Source organism: Macrobrachium nipponense, chromosome 4 (genome assembly GCF_015104395.2).
Source record: "Macrobrachium nipponense isolate FS-2020 chromosome 4, ASM1510439v2, whole genome shotgun sequence".
Taxonomy (NCBI): Eukaryota; Metazoa; Arthropoda; class Malacostraca; order Decapoda; family Palaemonidae; genus Macrobrachium; species Macrobrachium nipponense.
This window is the reverse complement of record NC_061100.1, coordinates 40244871-40265990: the sequence shown is the minus strand read 5'-3', so window position 1 is coordinate 40265990 and position 21120 is coordinate 40244871. Positions and strand designations below refer to the sequence as shown.

At 36.1% G+C, this 21120-nt stretch overlaps 2 protein-coding genes across 4 annotated transcripts in view; one reads left to right on the top strand and one right to left on the bottom strand.

Moving 5' to 3' along the window:
• LOC135210876 (collagen alpha-1(I) chain-like) overlaps window positions 1–21120 on the top strand; it is an 891724-nt gene that overhangs the window by 82920 nt on the left and 787684 nt on the right. The gene's annotated exons all lie outside the window — the stretch shown is intronic.
• LOC135211343 (receptor-type tyrosine-protein phosphatase alpha-like) overlaps window positions 1–21120 on the bottom strand; it is a 53386-nt gene that overhangs the window by 3262 nt on the left and 29004 nt on the right. Inside the window, exons 5-14 of the mRNA XM_064244659.1 lie at window positions 20251–20544; window positions 19778–19983; window positions 17102–17286; window positions 16360–16407; window positions 15494–15587; window positions 10208–10343; window positions 9299–9375; window positions 6486–6620; window positions 2209–2363; window positions 492–636 (exon numbers count right to left, since the gene is read on the bottom strand). Coding sequence (XP_064100729.1) covers window positions 492–636; window positions 2209–2363; window positions 6486–6620; window positions 9299–9375; window positions 10208–10343; window positions 15494–15587; window positions 16360–16407; window positions 17102–17286; window positions 19778–19983; window positions 20251–20544 — 1475 coding nt within the window. The remainder of the gene's footprint in view (window positions 1–491; window positions 637–2208; window positions 2364–6485; window positions 6621–9298; window positions 9376–10207; window positions 10344–15493; window positions 15588–16359; window positions 16408–17101; window positions 17287–19777; window positions 19984–20250; window positions 20545–21120) is intronic.

Below are 21120 nucleotides of genomic sequence, written 5' to 3'. Positions count from 1 at the left end.
CATGAATTTCTTATCAAGTCATGTGAAGCCTGCACTCTTTTATGTGGCCATTAGTGTATCTGAATTACAATCATATTTAACTTCTTGTTATTATCTGCATTTTCTGGTACTGAAATTGCCATCGTTTCTATACTTCTTGGAAGTATCCACAAGTCACACTTCTTGCAGATATTAGCAAAGTTTTATCTTACGGGATCACGAAAAACTAAATTATAAGGATATCTGCATTTTTTCTTTAACTCACGGACAAGAATTTATGAGAATTTATTTCTTTGGATGTAGAACGTTCCTCGAACCAGCTAATTACTTTTCGGTGTACTTCTTAGGAACTATAAGAAGTCTTTAGTGGAAGCCTCAAAAGGTTTTGTAATTCCAGACTTGTCATCTTGCCCGTTTCCACACATTGGAATTGCGAAGTTGTTACTTCTTGAAATCAACTCTTCTGTACCTTCTGGGATTGTCAGTGTTTACATCCGGGAGAGTTTTCTTACCTGAGACTGCACCATCAAAGGCCTGCATTCCCTCATTGCTAAGACCTCTCTCTTAATGTCTATGTAGGGGCTAGAAGGTTCCTTTCTGATCAAATCGATCAAGTTCCACGCGCCGATGAAGGTTCCCGTGCGTCCAACTCCGGCGCTGTGAAAAAACGTCAACGTAACGGTGAAACTTCTTCGTGTGTTATAGACGTATCAGCAATATCATTAAAATTACTATTAGTATTTGAGAAAGAGAAAGTGAGCTACAGTGGCCAACAAACATTATGAAGAGAGAGAGAGAGAGAGAGAGAGAGAGAGAGAGAGAGAGAGAGAGAGAGAGAGAGAGAGAATTTGTGCAAGACAGGTGACACTATCTCTTTATATGTCAAATATGGCGATAGCTTTATGATGGAATGCGGTATTTTCGACCACGAAAAAAATATGTGAAAAAAATTGCATGTATTTATTTAACTGAAAATTATTCGTTTCGCTTTGTTTTATGAAACTGTTAGTATTAGTGCTATCATGGGAATACTTTCTGCCTTAAAGATCTTAAAGATCACCCACAAACACACGCACAATTCCATTATATATATATATATATATATATATATATATATATATATATATATATATATATGTGTGTGTGTGTGTGTTTGTATATATATATATATATATATATATATATATATATATATATATATATATATATATATATATATAAGAAACTTCTTAAGCCCTAAATTACAAGGCTCTAATAAGTGTTAGCCTTATGATTCTCCTATTGTGACCTCAAATTGCTCTCTGTGTCAGTCAGTGACCTTAGGCATTGCATTATGATTCAAAATATGGCAAGTTCTGACACAAGAAGATTTTTTACTATTATAAGACTATAAGTACAAATCTACTACATTTAATATATGAGTACCCAAGCTATCCTAATCTAACCAAAGTTAAGTAATACCATTTATAAAACCCCTTACTTTAAGATGTACTTTTCCTAACTTTGTTATAATGGTTATGAACGGCTGTTTTTAATTTAGCGATGTTTTCTTTTTCTTAGGCAGTAACTTATATCTTCAACTTTGTCGTTTAAATTACTTCTCTTTCTCCCGTATTTTTTATTTTATTCTATTTTTTTATAAACCGGAATGCCGTTCAATTAATGCTTGTTTTCAAGCTAATGGCATCTTTAGCTGGTTTCATGTGATTATCCATCCAATGATATTAATAATAATTACTTTCAAGAAAGTTACCGGTAACAATAGCGCCTCAGTGGCGTGGTCGGTTTGGTCTAGGCCTGCCACCTCGGTGGCCGCGAGTTCAATTCTCGGACATTCCACTGAGGGGTCAGAGATGTGTATTTCTAGTGATAGAAGTTCAATCTCGCCGTGGTTCGGAAGTCACGTAAAGGCATTGGTCCCGTTGCTGAATAACCACAGGTTCCACGCAATGTAAAACACCATACAAACAAAACCAGTAACAATAACTTTTTAGGATTCCAGACATCGGGAAATAGTGTCACCGGATTGTACGGTTCTGACCGTTTACCAAACGTTAAAATTCTCTCCTGGATTCTCTTTATGAGATTCAGATAACCCTTTCCCTTCCAAAAGACGACGGCCAGCCGCCGCCGTCGAGGTCAGAGTTTATTTTTCCCCTTCCCTAAACTGTAGATAGAAGACATCCCATGCAAAATAGAGTACCTAGGTTTCCAGGTACACATATTCACCTGCAGTGGACGACCATCGGTTTTCCGACCACTTCTCTTTGGGTTCTGATGAATGATATGAAGTCTAACAACTGGTCCTCGTGCTTGGGAGCCCCGTAGTCGGGCCACGCCGTGAAGTGAAACTGTCGTATCTTTCGCTTGGTTTTGACGTGGCTCTGGAAGAGGGACACAGTTGCTTTCAGTAGTACTATGGGAGTGGTGACGCACGATTAAAAGGGGTGGGGGGATTCATTTCTGATTCAGGAGGATACAGTGCTTTTCTGTTGCTGAAATATTATTAGAGTGGTGAGGTATGATTAGGGAGATACAATTGTTCTGTACGAATTCTGAGGATGATGATGTTTAATAAAGTGGCAGATTGGTGTTCTGAATCATCCTTAGGCCGGGTATTCACGGTCAGGTTTACCTGTCAGTCCACCCACGACCGTTCGACGGATGATCGTCCACACGTCAAGAATAGAACTGTCAGTCGGTCAGTCAATTCGAGGTCATTGCCCTCATTTCTCGCTCAACCTTCGTCGTGGCAACAACTAAATGGCAATTCGCTTCAAAATAATTAAGAAGCAAAAAGGCGTAACCGAGTATGGTATAAATATTGCCTATTAAAGAGAGATGTCTATTCTCATACAATATTAATGAATATATAAGGTTGAATTAGACCTAGGGGTTGGTTCAGTTATTTATGAAATACACCTTGAAGCCTACTTTCACTAGTAACACTTTTCATAAAAAGGCAGCACACTGGTCTAGGCCTATACCAAATTGTCTATCGCATGGATTTTTTTTTTTATCTAAAATTTGGACTCACAACGATCTACAAATAGCTCCGCATTGTCTAACAATGGAATGAATCAGGCCAATATACATAGTTTATTCATATTCTTGTCCGAGCGGCTGAGATCCTTCCCAGGCAAAGTCCAGTGGCGAACTGTCATAAAATCGTTGGTAACCCGTCCACACGTGTGATCACCTGTCAGTCGGTCGAAAGAACATTAGGTAATTCCATCAGTTCATCAGTTCTGTCATCCACACGTAACGTTTTAACGTCTGTTTCGATGAACTGACAAGGAGACTGACAGGTAAACCTGTACGTGAGTACCCGGCCTTAGGTTAATGGGGTGTTATTAGAGTGAAGCGGTGTTTTCTCTAAGGAATCATTAAACCGAGATGGCTGGTTTGTTGCACGTGGATGGGAGGGACAATAAATTCAATCCTAAATATTCTAAAATAGTACAATAGGAGCAGCGTGATATGCTAACTGTAGGAAATATATTCATGGCTCATACCGTAGGCAGAGGAGTTCTTTTCTTTCCCTAAGTGATGTCAGAGCACTAAAGCTTTGATAACTCGTGTCATGAAGTAGTATTGGAAAGCACGTTAGCTATCAGTGTAATTAAAACATTTTATATCTGGTTGCCAGCTAACATATTTAGAATACCTGTGACAACATTTTAATTCATAATCAAATTTCAGTTTTCACTAATAATTAAGTATGGTACATAACTAAAAGCCTTTGTACATTTCCTATTGCGAATTTATCCACAAGTAAATAAGATAAGATATTTATAAACAAATTCAACACCACATACTTATACAAACTATATATATATATATATATATATATATATATATATATATATAATATAGATATATAATATATAATTATAATATTCTTATATATATATATATATTATTAATCTATATATTATACGTATATATATATATATATGTATATTATATATATATATAATATATCTATATATTAATATATATAATTATATATATTCTATTATATTATATATATATATATAGTTTTTTGATACGAGAAAACTGATCGCAAATGTGTAGGGTTGAATGGCGGATATATGTTGATGGGAAGTAATGAAAAGAAACTGCAAAGACTTGAAATAACCCGAATGTGTTTGTTAGAGGAGAAGGTGAAAAGAGACTGTGAGCGAGAGGAAAATTAAGAAGAAATTGAAACCGAGATAACGGAGTAATGAATGTTATTATGTATATATGGGTGAGGGCGGAAGTTGTTGATTCGTACAAAATTTATTTTGGAATAGTGATGGTGGGTTGAGGGAAGAGGTGAGTCTCTCTAAATATGTACCACAAAGTGGGGTTCACATTTTGCCATTTACCTCCATATTTATTCAGACATCCTCGTCTTGGTCTATTCAGCTCTCTTCCTTCCTACCCACTCCTAAGTGTACATTACTGCCACGAACTTATTGTTGGTTTGATTAAAAACAGTCATTTTTCATCTTAAGTGACCCTTTGACCAGTTTTATGTATCTCCTTCTGTTTCATCTTTTCAATATCTTATTTCGCGCACAATACAAAAGTTTCACCATTTTCCCTTCCTTCCCTTGCCATATCCAAGAATTTGCTGACATAGAGGGGAGTATGCGTGTTCATTCCTTCATACATTAGAACTTAGGCTTCCAGAGACATCGTAGTGTCTCCTTTGCGGTACATATTTAGAGAGACTCACCTCTTCCCTCATCCCACCATCATTATTCCCAAATAAATTTTGCACGAATCAACAGCTTCCGCCCTCACCCATATATACATAATAACATTCTTTACTCCTTTATCTCGGTTTCAATTTCTTAATTTTCCTCTCGCTCACAGTCTCTTTTCACCTTCTCCTCTAACAAACACATTCGGGTTATTTCAAGTCTTTGCAGTTTCTTTTCATTATTTCTTATCAATATACGTATATCCGCCCTTCAACCCTATACATTTGCGATCAGTTTTCTCGTATCAAATCTTTTCGTCTATATCTCATATTCTTTCCCACTCTTCTCGCATCAGTCAACCCATGAAGATCTGACACAAAGCCTTACGTTAGTGATTTCAAGATCTCTGATGACCTGTTAGTTCACCCATTTCTTCGGATACGTTGCGAATTGTTAGATCCCCCGTTTGCAGAGGACTCTCCTCCACGTCTGGCCAGTATTTAAAACATTTCTCCTGTATAGATTAGAACAGAAATTGCATCAGTGAGAATTTAAGGTCTACAAAGGATGAGGCATCAAAGTAATCAAGGTGTAATGGATGAAGAGAAAAACTTAACCTAATTGGCGCGTTATCGTGACAGATTCTCAAGACTAAAACAAAGTTATAAAATAAGAAACTGAAAGGTCACTCATCTAAACTCATTTAGTTCTTGGGCTTATTCTTTATAGCATAGAAACTGACATGGTCATGGCTACCTAAGCTCGTTCAGTTTTTGGCATAATCTTTTTTTATATCCTTGTGAATTTTTTTTTTTTTTTTTTTTTATAATGTTGAGGGTTGCCGTAGGGGTAGCGCCGTCAGTGTACATCACACGGTGCACTGTAGGCATTACGTAAGGTTCTTTGCAGTGTCCCTTCGGCCACTAGCTGCAACCACATTCATTCCTCTTACTGTACCTTCGTTCATATTCTCATTCTTTCATCATACTTTCCACCCTATCGTAACAATTGTTTCAGTTTTAATGTCGGCGCTGAATGATCTCATAGATCTCAGCGCTTAGCCTTTGGCGTGAATTTCATATTCCAAAACGAGCAACATCGAGAACAAAACGGTCAAGACTGCCTGGTTGCAGGGATCTCGTTTTGCAGAGTGAATGAATGATCGATCTTCCAAGTGGCCTTCTGGAATTTGTGCTTGACACCTTTACAATTAGTCATAAGTTCGTGCAGCAAATAAAGTATCGTTTATCTAAACACATTCGTTACGACCTGGCCTAACTTAAATTATGTGCAAGACTATTTATAACCTCATTTTAGCTCCTTGTTGGACAAGTGGGTTACGTGATCGCCTATCGATTCGGTAGTCCGAGTTCGATTCCCCGCTCTGCCAACGTGGAATCAGAGGAATTTATTTCTGGTGATTAGAAATTCATTTCGCGAAATTCATTTCTCGACACAATAAGCTTTAGGTCCCGTTGCTAGGTAAGCAATTGGTTCCTAGCCACGTCAAAATATCTTATCCTTCCGGCCAGCCCTAGGTGAGCTGTGAATCAGCTCAGTGGTCTGGTTAAACTAAGATATACTTAACTTAACCATCACTAGCAACATCGAGTTCTCCAAGTAAATTGTTCTTAATTCCTATTTTTCGTTAATCTAATTTTCGTACTGAACAAGATCAGAGCCTGGCAAGTTTCCTCAGAGTAGATAGTCATATTAAAAAAAAAAAATGAAGAAATAAAGGCATAGAAGAATAAGAAAGGGGGGAAGCTGCATACATATAATCTATAAAACAAAAACTACGTAAGTTCCCACCCTTCCTCTCTCCACGAGATCCGTGAGCATGACGATGTTGAAACATTCCAGTTCCCAGATCATTTTCCAGAAGTCGGGTACTGTGGAGTCCTTGGGCCCCTGCGAGGCTATGAAAGTCCTCTTGTCACTGATATCCTGAGGGAAAGTAAAGTATAAGGTAGTAATGAAATTTTTCAGTGGGGTATAATAAATAAAAATTATGGGATAGGGAGGGTTTCTTGTCATCAAAAAAAAAAAGAAAAAAAACAAAACAATGTACGGGGAGAGGCAAGGTTGTTTGAGTCATAGCAAGATAAGTAAAAGAAAATGCGCCGAAGTTTTTTCTGCTCAGTCGAGTTTTCTGTACAGCGTATAATGCTGTATGAAGCTCGCAGCCTCGGCCCATGAAACTTTCAGGCACGGCCCAGTGGTGGCGTGTGTGTGTTGGCACCTATAGCGGTACCAGATGCACGATCAGGGTGAACTTGAACCTTAAATGCAACAAAAACTACTGAGGCTAGAGGGCTACAGTTTGATATGTTTGAAGATTGGAGGGTGGATGAGCAACATACCAATTTGTAGCCCTCTAGCCTCAGTGGTTTTTCTAGATTTGAGGCAGGACGGGAAAAGTGTGAATGGACGGACAAATAGCCATCTCAGTAGTTTTTTTTTCCAGAAAACTAAAAATGTAAGGGAAAAATTAAGGTTTATGGGTCAAAGTTGAAAATGAAAGGATGATGTAGGGAGAAAGTGAGTTTCTTTTACTGGTATTAGAAGTAGAAAATGTGTAGAAAAATGTATTATTTGCTAACTAAAATTGTAAGGAAAAAGTGGGGAGGCGGAATTCATTAGGTAGATGCGGGAAATGCGAAGGATAAAAGATACTCAAAACAACATAGAATTAAGCCTAAAATTGCGATGAGTGCTACACGAAACACTGCGATGTTGTCGATGTGTCTATTCCAGCTATGTTATATTAATCTGGTGTCTATTTGAATTGAAATATAGTATTTTATCGTTCTTCGGGGGAGAATGGTTAAGGCTAGCTTCCCCCTTACCTGTCTTATGTTGGTTTGAATTCAACTATGGGATCTAGGGTTTCTTGAATTATATCCCAGTGGGATCCGATACATATGATAAAATGATAAGCGTATACAGGAAATTGTCAGAGGTATATATTTATTTACCCTGTGAAAGTGACCATAGTTCCTATATATATATATTATATATATATATATATATATTATATATATATATATATATATATACATATATACGTATATATATATATATATATAATATATATATATATATATTTATAGATATATATGTGTCATATCACATTACCGTGATTCATATATATACATCGAGCTACAAATGTTTTTTAATATCTAATTCGCTCTACCTCGGAATTAATATATTTTCATATATGTTAACTGGTGGCATTGTGGTTTAAGGCTTCACTGTGTGGCCTGAATTTGTTGGGTTCGATGGTTCGCACCCATGAGCCGACAAATTTCTTATCTACTAAAAAATTCCCCTATATATATATATATATATATATATATATATATATATATTTATATCTATATATGTATACATATGTATATATAGTATATGTATATGTATATATATATTTATATTCATATGTTAATTTTTATCGCATCACCGTTCTTTATATACATGCATTAAGCTACAAATGTCCTACCTCGGAATTTATATATTTTCATATATGTTAACCGAAGGGGAGTTTTATTTCATAATAATTTCATCCTCTCGTGGATTCGAACCAGCAGACAGAGGACTTGTTGGCCGAATTAGTAAAGTCACTGTTTGGCGGGATCACAAGCTTAAAAACTCCTGGGCAAATCCCCCCCACATAAACCTAATCACCTCAGCTGCCAAACCCACCCTCAGTCACACTTTATTCTTTACACTACAGAATACAAGCAGGACAATTGACCTATAACTACACATAGAACAAAAAAAACTCAAGCACATGTACTTACTTAACTCCAGATACTCTGAGCTATGCTGTGCTGTCAACACTACTTACTTCACCAGTTCTGACCAAAGACTCACTAAAAACTCACTCAAAACAGAGAAATCTAAACTCCAACAGCACCAGCAGACAACCCAGAACTCACCAACAGCCAATTCAGTTGTTAACCATCCAAACACCAACTACCCTCTCTCTCTCTCTCTCTCTCACAGACATTGTCAAATGGAACTCCATAACTCCTCCATAACTGAGGTCCTGATTTCTCCTCTGTCCACTGGTTGGAATCCACAAGATTACAAAATTACTATCAACTAAAAATTTCCCCTTCGGTTAACCTACATAAAAATATATCAATTCCGAGGTAGAGCGAACTGGATAATAAAGGACATTTGTAGCTTAATGTATATATATATATATATATATATATATATATATATATATATAATATATATATATTACTAAAATGAGCGTTATGTCTGTCCGTCCGTCTGTCATTCAGTCACGGCCAAATGGCTGGTCCGATGGGCATGATACTTAGCAAGGTTATAGTGGGGACTCCTAAGATGGTTTATAATGGGGTTTAGATCCTACCTCCCACTCCTCCGAAGTGGGGTTGGTGATGAGAAGTAATTCCCTGAAATGGGGCTGGTTGTGCCCGTAGACTTAGCCACTTTACAAATTTATCATACTTAATTTCTGTATACATATGTTTGCTAGTATATATAATGTATGTTTATATATGTATGTATATATATATATTATATATATGTATATATATATATATATATATATATATATACATATAAAATAGAGGAAAATCATGAAGACTTACTTCAATATAGCTGGCATTAATATAGTCTGATCCTGGGACCCCATCTTGTCCTTTTAAGACAACTCTTGTATGGTCATCTGGAAAATAGAAATCGAGCATTTCAGTGACATGGACTTTTTCCAAAAGCAGAAGCTGATGTGATGGGCAACCTAATGGTCCTATAGAATTCAATCCCGAAAGATAGTGAAAAAGTGAGCGGTTGGCGGGACGGGATTTAGCGTCGAAGGAAGGCACTGAAAATGATTCAAGAAGAGATTTCCAAATCATTTGTAGTTTGTAATGTTTTGCATTAAAATACGTAATAAATAATCTCACGAAAGCGTAATGTTGAATGCCGAATTTACTTGATTGACAATATTTAGACTCCATATGAATACTTGTCAATAACAAGGGAAGAATTTTGTAAAAATTAACTACAGAAATATTTTCTATTTTTCACAACTTTTGAGTGTTATAGCGAAATGGTCATTCACTTTCATTTTCCTTTTTCTAATGCTTATTAATAGGCTACGTTTTGCAAATATTTCGTATAAGTGACCTTAATTACTGTTATACGGTCAATAATGTAATTTCATGTCTTTAAACTCCAAAGTAAATCAAAGCAAACACACGAACTATGTTTAAAAAGGCTAAATGCATTGTTAGATACTAAAGTAATGCTAAAGTAAAAAATATGAGTAGATTAGCTAATCAGTTGATTAATTGTTTACTCTGACAATAAGGAGGCAAATGTATACAGATATATCTGTAAGAATCTATAAACTAATACGGAGGTAGATTAAAAACAATTATTTAAGAAAAGTCTAGACCTGAATGTTCAGTAAGCGATAGTTTACGATAAAGATATACTGCAAAAGATACAAAATCTAATGATTAAATAGAATAAAAATAAGTTACAAGCTAACTTACAAGGCAGAATATTAGCATAGCGATTCTTCTGTTTGTTATAATAGGCCTTGGAGACCTCGTCAGGGTGAGAGCTACTCACGCTCTTCAGGAGCGCGAATTCTTCTTCCAAGCCTTTCTGGGAGTCTAATTCGAGGTCCTGGAATGATTTGTATTTAGTCTTAGTTCTATATTTGTGTCAGGATTTGTCAGAACATGATAATCAATGTTTTGCAGCCACTGCCGTCTTATCATTTATACACACACACACACACACACACACACACACACACACACAACACACATATATATATATATATATATATATATATATATATATATATATATATATATATAAGTCATATCACATTTCCGGCAATTCTATTATCGAAAAAAAAATTCCCCTTCGGTTAAGCATATATGAAAATATATTAATTCCGAGGTAGAGCGAATTAGATATTAAAGGACATTGTAGCTCGATATATGTATATGAATAATGGAAATGTGATATGACTTATAGATTGGCTACGTGCTGTCAAAAGCACTACAACACTACCGGAGTCTGGGGTGGGTTGATGATGTCTCCAAACCAACGAATTACCTGCGCGCGAAAGGTATTTGAGGGTGAGAGGCGACATGAACTTTTAGGTAGGTAAAAGCTTCACTGACATTCCTGGATTTGAAAGGCTCCGTGGGTTCGTGCCCCAGGTCCAGGCAAGTCTATTTATCGAGAAAAAATTCCCCTTCGGTTTAAAGCATATATGAAAATATATTAAATTTCGAGGTAGAGCGAATTAGATATTAAAGGACATGTAGCTCGATATATATATATATATATATATATATATATATTTATATTTATATATATATATTATATATATATATATATATATATATATATATAATATATATATATATATATATTTGCGAGGGGATCCGTAAAACTTTCGCGTAACATTAAAGTCGCAAGTTCGTCACAATGAGGAGTAATGAAAACTAAGTTCCGAGTACTTTCGTGTAATTGATACACAGCTTGACACAAGAAAAAGACGAAAATCCCTTTAAAGCAAAACAGCATTTAGAATAAGTAACAGTAAAACAATCTTGCAGGTCCTTTCTTACTACAAACAAGCTAAGTCTCCAACACCTCAAAACCTAACAACAAGATTGGTAGTTCAAAACAGAATGACGTAACTGATCCTTCTAATTATAGTATAAGTATCGAATCACATTTGAAACGGAAAATTAGACAAGTGATAAAAAAATTACATACAAACAAAATTGACTTCTCATAGTCAAAGAGCAAATAACCAAACACATGACTAAGGTCGGACAGTTATTCACAAAATGTTTGTATACAGTTGCTTAATATTTTTCAATAATAAAACCATCTAACTTAAAAAGACCAGAACTAATGTTCATTACGTCCCCACGATAAAATTTTCTCAGAGCAGACTCTAGGATGTTACGTTTTACATAATCATTACAAGCAATTATCGATCTGCACTTCTGCCAGTCAAGACAATGATCAAAATTCATGTTATGTCAAAATATAGCATTGGAAGACTGAAAAGTTTTTACTTGGGAGAATTTTTAATCAGCATATTTCTCACTGTATTAGTGTTACCAAGAACCACATTTACATCAAGAGTTTTGAGCAACTTGGGCAATACTTTAAATTTCTCACTGTAGGGTAAAGCTAATACGTTGTCTGTCTTAAAATGTGTTTTTTCTTTTAACGAGAAAAAGCTTTTCCTAGCCATCTTGAAAGCTTTGTCGATAACAGAACTTGGGCATTTTAAATCAAAAGCAATATTGTAGATCTTGTCAATTTCAGGCTCTAAAAATTCTGGACTACATATTCGCAGAGGGCGGAGAAACATTGATGAAAATGCGGATGATTTCACCTGATTGCTATGGTTAGAATAGTAATGAATATATAAGCAGACATATATAGGTTTTCTATATACGGAAAATTTAAATTTCGTACTAATCCTATGAATATTAACATCCAGAAATGGTAAAACCCCATTTTTCTCCTCTTCAAAAGTAAATTTAATCTAAGGCACTAATTCATGAAGTTTACACAGAAACATTTGTACAAAAGACTTCAAAACGCTTCATGAATCGGGCAGGGACACTAGGGAAGTGTGATTGAGACATAAATCCATAAACCTTACCTTTACATATGTTTACATCTTCACAAGGCGATTGACAAAATTCTGGATAAAAATCCCTGTGCGGGGCTTGGGCTATGGCCTGAAATTTGTGGTGTCTCAGGGAACGTTTGAGTGTGCTGAAATTGCCAAGTCCTTTTGAAAACTGGAGAAATTTGGTCAAGTGCCTTGTGAAGATGTAAGCACATGTAAAGGTGTAGTTTATAGATTTATGTCTCAACCACCTTTCTCTGGTGTCCCTGCCCGATTCATGTAGTCTTTTGAAAATTTAAAGAGGGATGAAAATATATGACGAAGGCTGGAAAGTCGTATACCTTATTAATACTGAATAAAAACGATTACATGAAAAAAATTGATTATTAAGTAACACTTCAACATATGAATGCTTTAGTAAAAATTCTGTTGAAAAGGTTAAAAGTGAATTTAATAAGTTGAAGGGGATATTAAGAAAGCAGTTCACAACTCAGGGAGCTTCTTTGCCATACTTGTATGGCCTTTTTGAAACTCACAAAGAAAATAACCTCCTTGAGACCCATAAGTTCTGTATGATCTGTGTCATACAAGTTATCTAAATGGTTAGTCCGTATTTTAACACGTCTTGTGGGAAACATGTTTCTTACTACTCTTAAAAATAACGTCGGTCTCTCTCGTTGAAAAACTAGATGGTGTAAATGGTAAATGTGATGTTTGATTTTAAACTCATAAGTTTTGATGTAACTTCATTATTCACTAGGGTTCCTGTGCAAGATCATTTATCCATTGTAAGTGAAGAACTAGATAGCTTTGATTGACCTTTCCCTTCAGAAGTGGTAATTGAATTAATCAAACTTATTATTGACAGTGAATTTGTATTTCATAAGAAATTTTATATTTATTAAGTTTGGAATGGCTATGGGGAATTCCCTTTCACCTGTCCTAAGTAATCTGTATATGGAGTATTATGAAAAGAGATTGTTACCTTCTGAACTTACGAATGGAATTATATGATATCTTTATGTTGATGACATTGTATTTTTATGGCTAATATCTGAGGATGTAGAAATGTTTCTTTATAGACTTAGTGGATAAGTGTCTTCAATTTAATTTACTTTTGAAGAAGAGAAGGATGGGGCTTTACCATTTCTGGATGTTAATATACATAAGATTAGTACGAAATGTAAATTTTAGTATATGAAAACCCACAAATGTCTGCTCATATATTCATTACTATTCTAACCATAATGATCAGGTGAAAGCAAACGAATTTTCATCAATGTTTCTCCGCTCTCTACGAATATTTAGTCCAGAATTTTTATAGCCTGAAAATTGACAAGATTTACAATATTGCTTTTGATTTAAAATACCCAAATTCTCTTTTCGATTAAGCTTTGAAGATGGCTAGGGAAACCTTTTTCTCGTTAAAAGAAAAAACACCTCTTAAGAAGGACAACTTTTTAGTTTTACCATACAGTGAGAAAATTAAAGTACTGTTTTTAGTACCACTAATACAGTGAGAAATATGCCGATTAAAAACTCTCCCCAAGACACAGAAAGTTGTATATAGGAGGTTCCATGGTAGGGATTGCTTAATGATATATACTGGTCAAACTGGCAAAGCTCTAAATGTACGAGTATTTTAACATCAGTATAGTATAAGAACTTTTCAGTCTTCCAATGCTATGTTTTTAAATAACATGAATTTTGATCATTATCTTGACTGGCAGAAGTGCAGATCGATAATTGCTTGTAATGATCAAATAAAACGTAACATCCTGAAGTCTACTCTTATAAAATTTTATCATGGGGACGTATTGAAGATTAGTTCTGGTCTTTTTAAGTTAGATGGTTTTATTATTGAAGAAATTGTTAAGCCTTTTGACTATGAGAATTCATTTTTGTTTGTATGTATTTTTTAACGCTTGTTGTCTAATTTTCGCTTCGAAGTGTGATTTTATACTTTTACTGTAATTAGAAGGATCAATTACGTCATTCTGTTTTTAACTACTAATCTTGTTGTTAGGTTTTGAGGTGTTGGAGACTTAGCTTGTTTGTAATAAGAAATGACCTGCAAGATTGTTTTACTGTTACTTATTCTAACTGCTGTTTTGTTTTAAAGTGATTCTAACTGCTGTTTTGCCTTAAAGGGATTTTCGTCTTTTTCTTATGCCAAATTTTCTTATGTAGTACAAAAATTCTCTTACTTTGTTTATTGTACCTTGAAAATGTGTAGCAATTATACGAAAATACTCGGAACTTAGTTTTTCATTTTCTCCTTGTTAGCACCAGCATATATATATATATATATATATATATATATATATATATATATATATATATATATTATGTGTGTGTATATATCATTATTATTAGCTTATTGATAACTTGCAAACAAAGGTGGTAGGGAAAGTGATGGCTCAATTTGTAGGTATGGAGGAGTTGGAGTGGAGGATTATAGGAAGTCTTATGACTTGACAGAAGGATGATCGGTGACCATGTTTCCAAAGAAGATTTTATAGAAGAAACAAAAAAAAAATGGTTAGGAAGATCTTGTTAGACTCTGTCAGTAGAGTGTGTTGAAAGCGTTAGTTCGTGGATGTATCGCTGAGAGGAGGGGTTGGGGGTATGTCTGATCTTTACCAGAAAGTATATGTTAGTTTAACCAGACCACTGAGGTGATCAACAGCTCTCCTAGGGCTGGCCTGAAGGATTAGATATTTTTACGTGAATAGGAAACAGTTGGTTACCTATCAAAGGGACCTATTGTGGGATCCGAACCACATTATATCACGAAATTAATTTCTAATCACCAGAAACAAATTCCTCTATCTCCACGTTGGCAGAGTGGGGAATCGACCTCGGGATTACGGAATCGGTAGGCGAGCGCATAAACCACTCGTCCAACGAGGAACTCATTGACCAGAGTGAAGAGAGAGTTTGTCAGAGGAAGGGAGATACTAAATAAAACACAGGGTAGTATGAAGCTGCTGTAGTGGAAGTAGAGGATGGTGAGAAATTTAGGGAACAATATGATAATAGTAAATATATATCGCCAATTAAATACGGACTTGCATACATAGGTATCAGTTTAGAAATAACAATGAAGTGATAGCTTTTCTGTAAGTGGTTGCTTGAACGCATCAGGAAAAATACTCACAGCGATGTACTGTCGCAGTTCATCTTTCTTCATGGGTTTTGTGTCTGGGATTTGCCGAGATTTGAAGGGGCGTTCTATCGGTGGCATCACGTGACTGTCAAACAGAAAGTGATTTTAATATGCTGTTTGCCGGAAAATGTGTAATTTATATAGATGAATGATCAGTCACTTAAAAGTGGTATTACAGCATCTTTTACTTTTAAACACCAGCAGCCATGACTTTGCCTAGAAGACTGTTCCATAGGTTTTCATGATATGATCTGAGGAGCTGGGCAGTGTGGTGTGCTATAATGACACCTCAACAGAATACGGGCGCTAATGTTTAGCAAAATAAGTACCATTGCTCAGTCCAAAGTCACACATTAAGGTAATGATGAAAGCTCTCGATTGAATGGCATTTTATGAAAGATAGCCTCCTGATGAGGATCGAATGAAAAGTTGCCTTTGTCAGGAAAGAGAAAGCCACCGTTTGTGCTAAATTTGTTCAGAGCAAGATACTAAAACTCCACTGAGTTGGCACAGTAGAACAATATTCTAACTAAGGCAAACAAATAGATGTCTTTTAAGTCTATCACCTCTGTACACAGAAAATTTATAAACTGTACTAATTTAGAAGTGTTGTGGGAACGGAAGTTTGGGGTCGAAGATAGTGGCAAATATTCAGAATCGTTAATTACAGCGTTACTTATGCACTAGGAATCGCAAACACATTTTACTTATATATTTATGTAAAATGTGTCTATGTATGTTTGTTTGTGTCACTTTTAGAGTTTTTCATCCGTGTAAACCGTGCAGAGGAATAGTCTGCGCAAGCAAAGCTCTGATCCAGATATGATCAACTCGTGACTGAAAATGAGATATCGTACCCATTGTGAGAAGAAGTCGATGTAGAGTAAATACTTCTTCCGCGAATCCTGTAAAGGAGAAAACAAAACTGCTCACTTTTACGAGTAGTAATATTTGTTTTTCATTATCATGAATATGGACATCAAAATAAACTTAATTTAACCAGTGTAAAAAGAACACAGCTGGCAAGGTAATGTGGATGTAAATAAGTCAATTATTAGCTAAATATGACGAAAGTACTATAGATTTGTATACTGATAAATGCTGAAGACATTAAGAAACTATATTCATGCTGTTCGTGCATTTAGCGATGATGAAACGTCTGAAATTCCAAGACTGCATTAAAATGGTTGACCACTGGCTCACGAAGAAGAAGTGGTAATAAAATCAATCAAAGAACTATTTGAAATTTTGATGTTGGCAGAGAAATGCTCAAGAGATCTTTTATTGAATGCTTCTACAAATCTGTGTCCTTTGAACATAATGATGTCCAGTAAGTTTATATCGGATTATCTTATAATATCTAAATTCAGGTATGGATTTATACGCAAAAGAGTATTCTTAAAACTAAGATTGTGCTTCCTGAACATCGTCATAATCTTTCTCTCATATCAAATGGCTCATTTTCGAAATGATCTAATTTTGTGAATCCATTCCCAGGAAATGCACCTCAGATTAACAAACAGTGACGGTCAAGTCCCTGATGTAGCTGGCTAAAGTATTTTACATAACTAAAGACAACCCGTAGTTAATAAACACTACCTTGCCACCATCTTGGTCCTAAAGTTTCGAAGCTTGAGCCTGTACACAAAAGCAAGGACAGCAATGATGAGTACCAATACAGTCACCGACGCCCCGGCAACGATGGCGGGAGCGTAGTCCTTCTCTTCAGCTGTAGTTAAGTCAATGCTGCTGCCCTCGCCGAAATTGTCCTCTTCAGTTTTTGCCTTTATGAAAGAGGAACAGCAAGTTTGTCATTATAAAATATGTAATGCGATTAATGGTGAACGTAGACAGTTTTGGAAATCTCCGTCTCAGTAGGAAAAGAAGTGCGTCTCGTTTTATCTTCATAACATTTTCAAGCTTGAAAAGTGCTGTTCTGAGGAAATAATGTGGTGGTTCCTAATCTACGCCCTTCTTTTCCTACTAAGACCGAGGTAATGCGATGAGCGGTGAGTATAATGACTTGCGCAACGAACGAATTTAAATGAAAATGTACTGTATTGTAGGTTTTTAGGGCTTCAGCGTCTTACTTTGTATTATTAATATTTCTCTGATGGAAGTTGACACTGACTGTGAGGATATTGAGTGGGAAAGACGTAAACTCTCTCTCTCTCTCTCTCTCACACACACACACACATAAGATACACATCTTATTACTTGGGATCTTTTAGTGGGTTAAATGCCTATCGAGGAACGCATATAAAAGGTGGTGCAGGGGCATAGTGCCAGGGAATTTGGTTGGGTTGGGCAAGGTTAGAAGGAAAGTTGTTAACAAGTCTTATCTCCTTCCTGTCGTTATCACGCATCCGCAGGGGATGCTATTTTCTTGCTTTCGTTTCCAACCCAAGTCCAAATTATTAACTGAAATAATAACTCGAAGTCCATTAATATTTCAAATATTTTGAATACAAGAAAACAGACTTCTGGACCTATTCTTTAAAAATGTGCATTGCGCTCAAGGGGTGTTAAGAAACTTCTGGATAATATTGATAGCTGAGGTGGAGAAGATCATGGAGGTTTCTTCCTTGGTTTTTAAAAACAGTTTCTATTGTTTTGTCTCTCAAGATTAGTAAATTCTATAGATTTTTTTATGTCGACGTAGCATCTTTGCGGATGAACGCAAGCATAGTAATACTGTGCCTGTTCCAGAGAGTGGCATATTTGCAGACTGTAGTAACGACGGGCCAATCACTATTCTCCCTGTGCTCTCGCTATAGAAGCATGTGATATCTAAAGGATTATTAGCTGATAGTCAGTATGTTGATATAGAAAGCAGTTAGGTACCTGCAATGTTCTTTTAGACTTGTCATGCCATTTGCGAGAGAATCTTGATAAGGGTTTTGAGTCCTAAGTAATTCAGATGGATTTTAGCGCTGCTTACGATTTAGTAAATCATACAACACTTATTTATAAATTTCAGAATCGTGGAGTGGGTGGATATGTTTTAGGAATACTTCAAGATTTCCTTACTGGTTGGCAGCAGCGAGTTGCTGTTAATGTGAACCAAGACCTATTGTGTCCGGAGTTCCACAGAGTAGTGTTCTTGGTCCACTGTTATTTTTGGTGCATAGATGGGATATGGTTGTAAGCCTGGAAAACAAGATTGTTCAGTATGCCGATGATGCAACACTTGTGGATGCAGTGATGTTTCCACTTACGAGAAAAAAAGCTGCCCTCACCCTCAATCAGGACATGGAGCTGATTAGTGAATGGTGTAGTCGGTGGGGTATGAGGCTGAACTCGAGTAAAACGAAAGCACTATTGACTAGCAGATTTCGTACAGATTTCCCACCCCATCCTCCCCTCCAGTTGGATGGGGCTTTCCTGAATAAGTCTGAAGCTTTAGCTGTTCTAGGTTTAACTTTTGACCGACAACTTACTTTTGAGAAACATCTAATGAAAGTTTCAGCAAATGTCACGCGAAAGTTAGGTATTGTTCATGAAGCTTCATATATTCACAACAGTGATAAAACCAATACAACCTGTTTTAGGTCATTTGTGCTTCCTTTACTAGATTACTTTTTTCTGGTGTGGATGTCTGCTTATGCCAGAGGTTTGTCTCTTGTAGATAGAAAGGTTCGTGGTGGTAGGTTTCTGTTTCGTAATAGTAGTAGTTATGACTTGGACCATTGGCTGATGGTCTCTTGAGGTTTGTCACTTTTTCATAAGTTGTATTTTAACAGAGATCTTCCCCATTCAGATTCACATTCACAATTGATCTCTGATCCCCTTTTCCTGCTCAGTGCAACCAGATTCCCTGAACAGCTGCACCAATGTACATTAAATGTGGCTCGCTGTAGAACCTCTCGGCTCCAGAGGTCCTTTTTTCCTCTCACCGTTTGACTGTGGAACAGTCTCCCTGAGGACTTCGAAAGTTCAAGCCAAGATGCAATGCATTACTACCCGAACGCTATTCAACTTGCATTTTAATACATTTTTATTTATTTGTCAAATTATCAATTTGTTTTCTTTTTAATAAGAGAGACCTCTTCTTTCTGTATTTCCCTTTACCTCCTCTTACTTCGTAATGAGCACCATATTCTTTGGAAGCTTGAATTTCAAGTCAGTGGCCTCTGTGGGCTTGTTTCATATGAACAGGGTTCATTTTCTGAATAATAATAATAAATAGAAGGCATGACCCTAATGTCACTCACTTCAGACCATTTTACTCTACCGAACTGTAACATTTCAATAAGTTTCGTATATATTACTCACCTGAATTGTAAAATTATAACTGGTCTCTGAAGCCAAATTAGAAAGTGTTGCTTGATATTCGCTGGTTGTAACTGATCTGCTTCCATTGTCCCAAGAAATGCGATATCCCGTCAAATTGCCATTCTTTTCGATGGGAGCATCCCAAGAGAATTCTACAGTGGATGGTCCCATGACATTAGCACCGAAATTCTCAGGAGGGCCAGGAGCTGTGAAAAATAACCATTTGATAATGGACTGAGCAACACACAAGTAATGGAGCAATTCGTTAAGCGACGCAATGAGAAGGGAAACATATCAGAGGAAAATTCTCCTCTACTTAGTTAACTTGAAATTAAGATATCGTATAATTCAACAGTGAGCCTTTGGGATTTTGGATATCATGTAAATACTCACAGACCACAAGTTAAATAAAGCTGAGGAAACTGGAAAATAATACAAATGTTGAAGTGATGAAGGATTTTCTGGTGACATACCCTCTTGCGCTGTTGTGGTAGTGCAGCAGTTATAAGCGCCCTCACTTCCGTCTTCAGTTACTCCTGCAACGCAGACATTGTAGAAGGTCCAGGGTATCAATCCTTGCAGTTGAAATGGAGACGAAGAACTAACGTTCTCGGCCTGAGTCGTTTCCTCTGACCAGAGGACACTTCCGGTGTAATTCAGAGAGTAGCTTCTGACGCAGTTGTTTCGCAAGGGCGGGGACCACGAAACATTAAATTCGTATCCGGTCGAGGGCTCTTCACAGAATACCTCGCTTGTAGGACCAGGCGCTGAAAGAAATAATGAAAGCATTTTCTACCATTAACTTTCTTTTTCTTTTAAGTCAAGTAGCTTTTAACAACGCTGTATTTTTAGAAACCCGAACGTTGCAGTTTACAGTTTACACGGATGATTTGCTGTAACATATTTATGATGAATTATATTATTCCAATGTAAAGACTTAAGATTATGTCCTTATAAATCACGTTTTATTAACTACGGTCTCCCCCCTTCCCCCCAACTCTTGTGTCAGATAAGGACAACAATAATCCTAGAAATTCCAGTTAAAAGTATGATTATTTTAATACCGGTTCTATTGCGAAATACCAGTTTTTAATCAGTTTCAATTAAGATGTTGGAATTCTTAATTTCTATAATTTTTTCCAGTTGAACTGTAAGTTTACTTTAATATCTGTAATTGTTCCAAGTTACAAGGCGAGTTACTTTATAAGTATGATTCTAAGCTAAATCATTAGAATCCGTCATTTTCTACAGTGATTCTCACAGAAAAGTCCGAGTTACTTCAACACAACAACGAATCTCATCTAGAATTGGACGGACTTCATAGCATAAAGAATTCCTTCGAA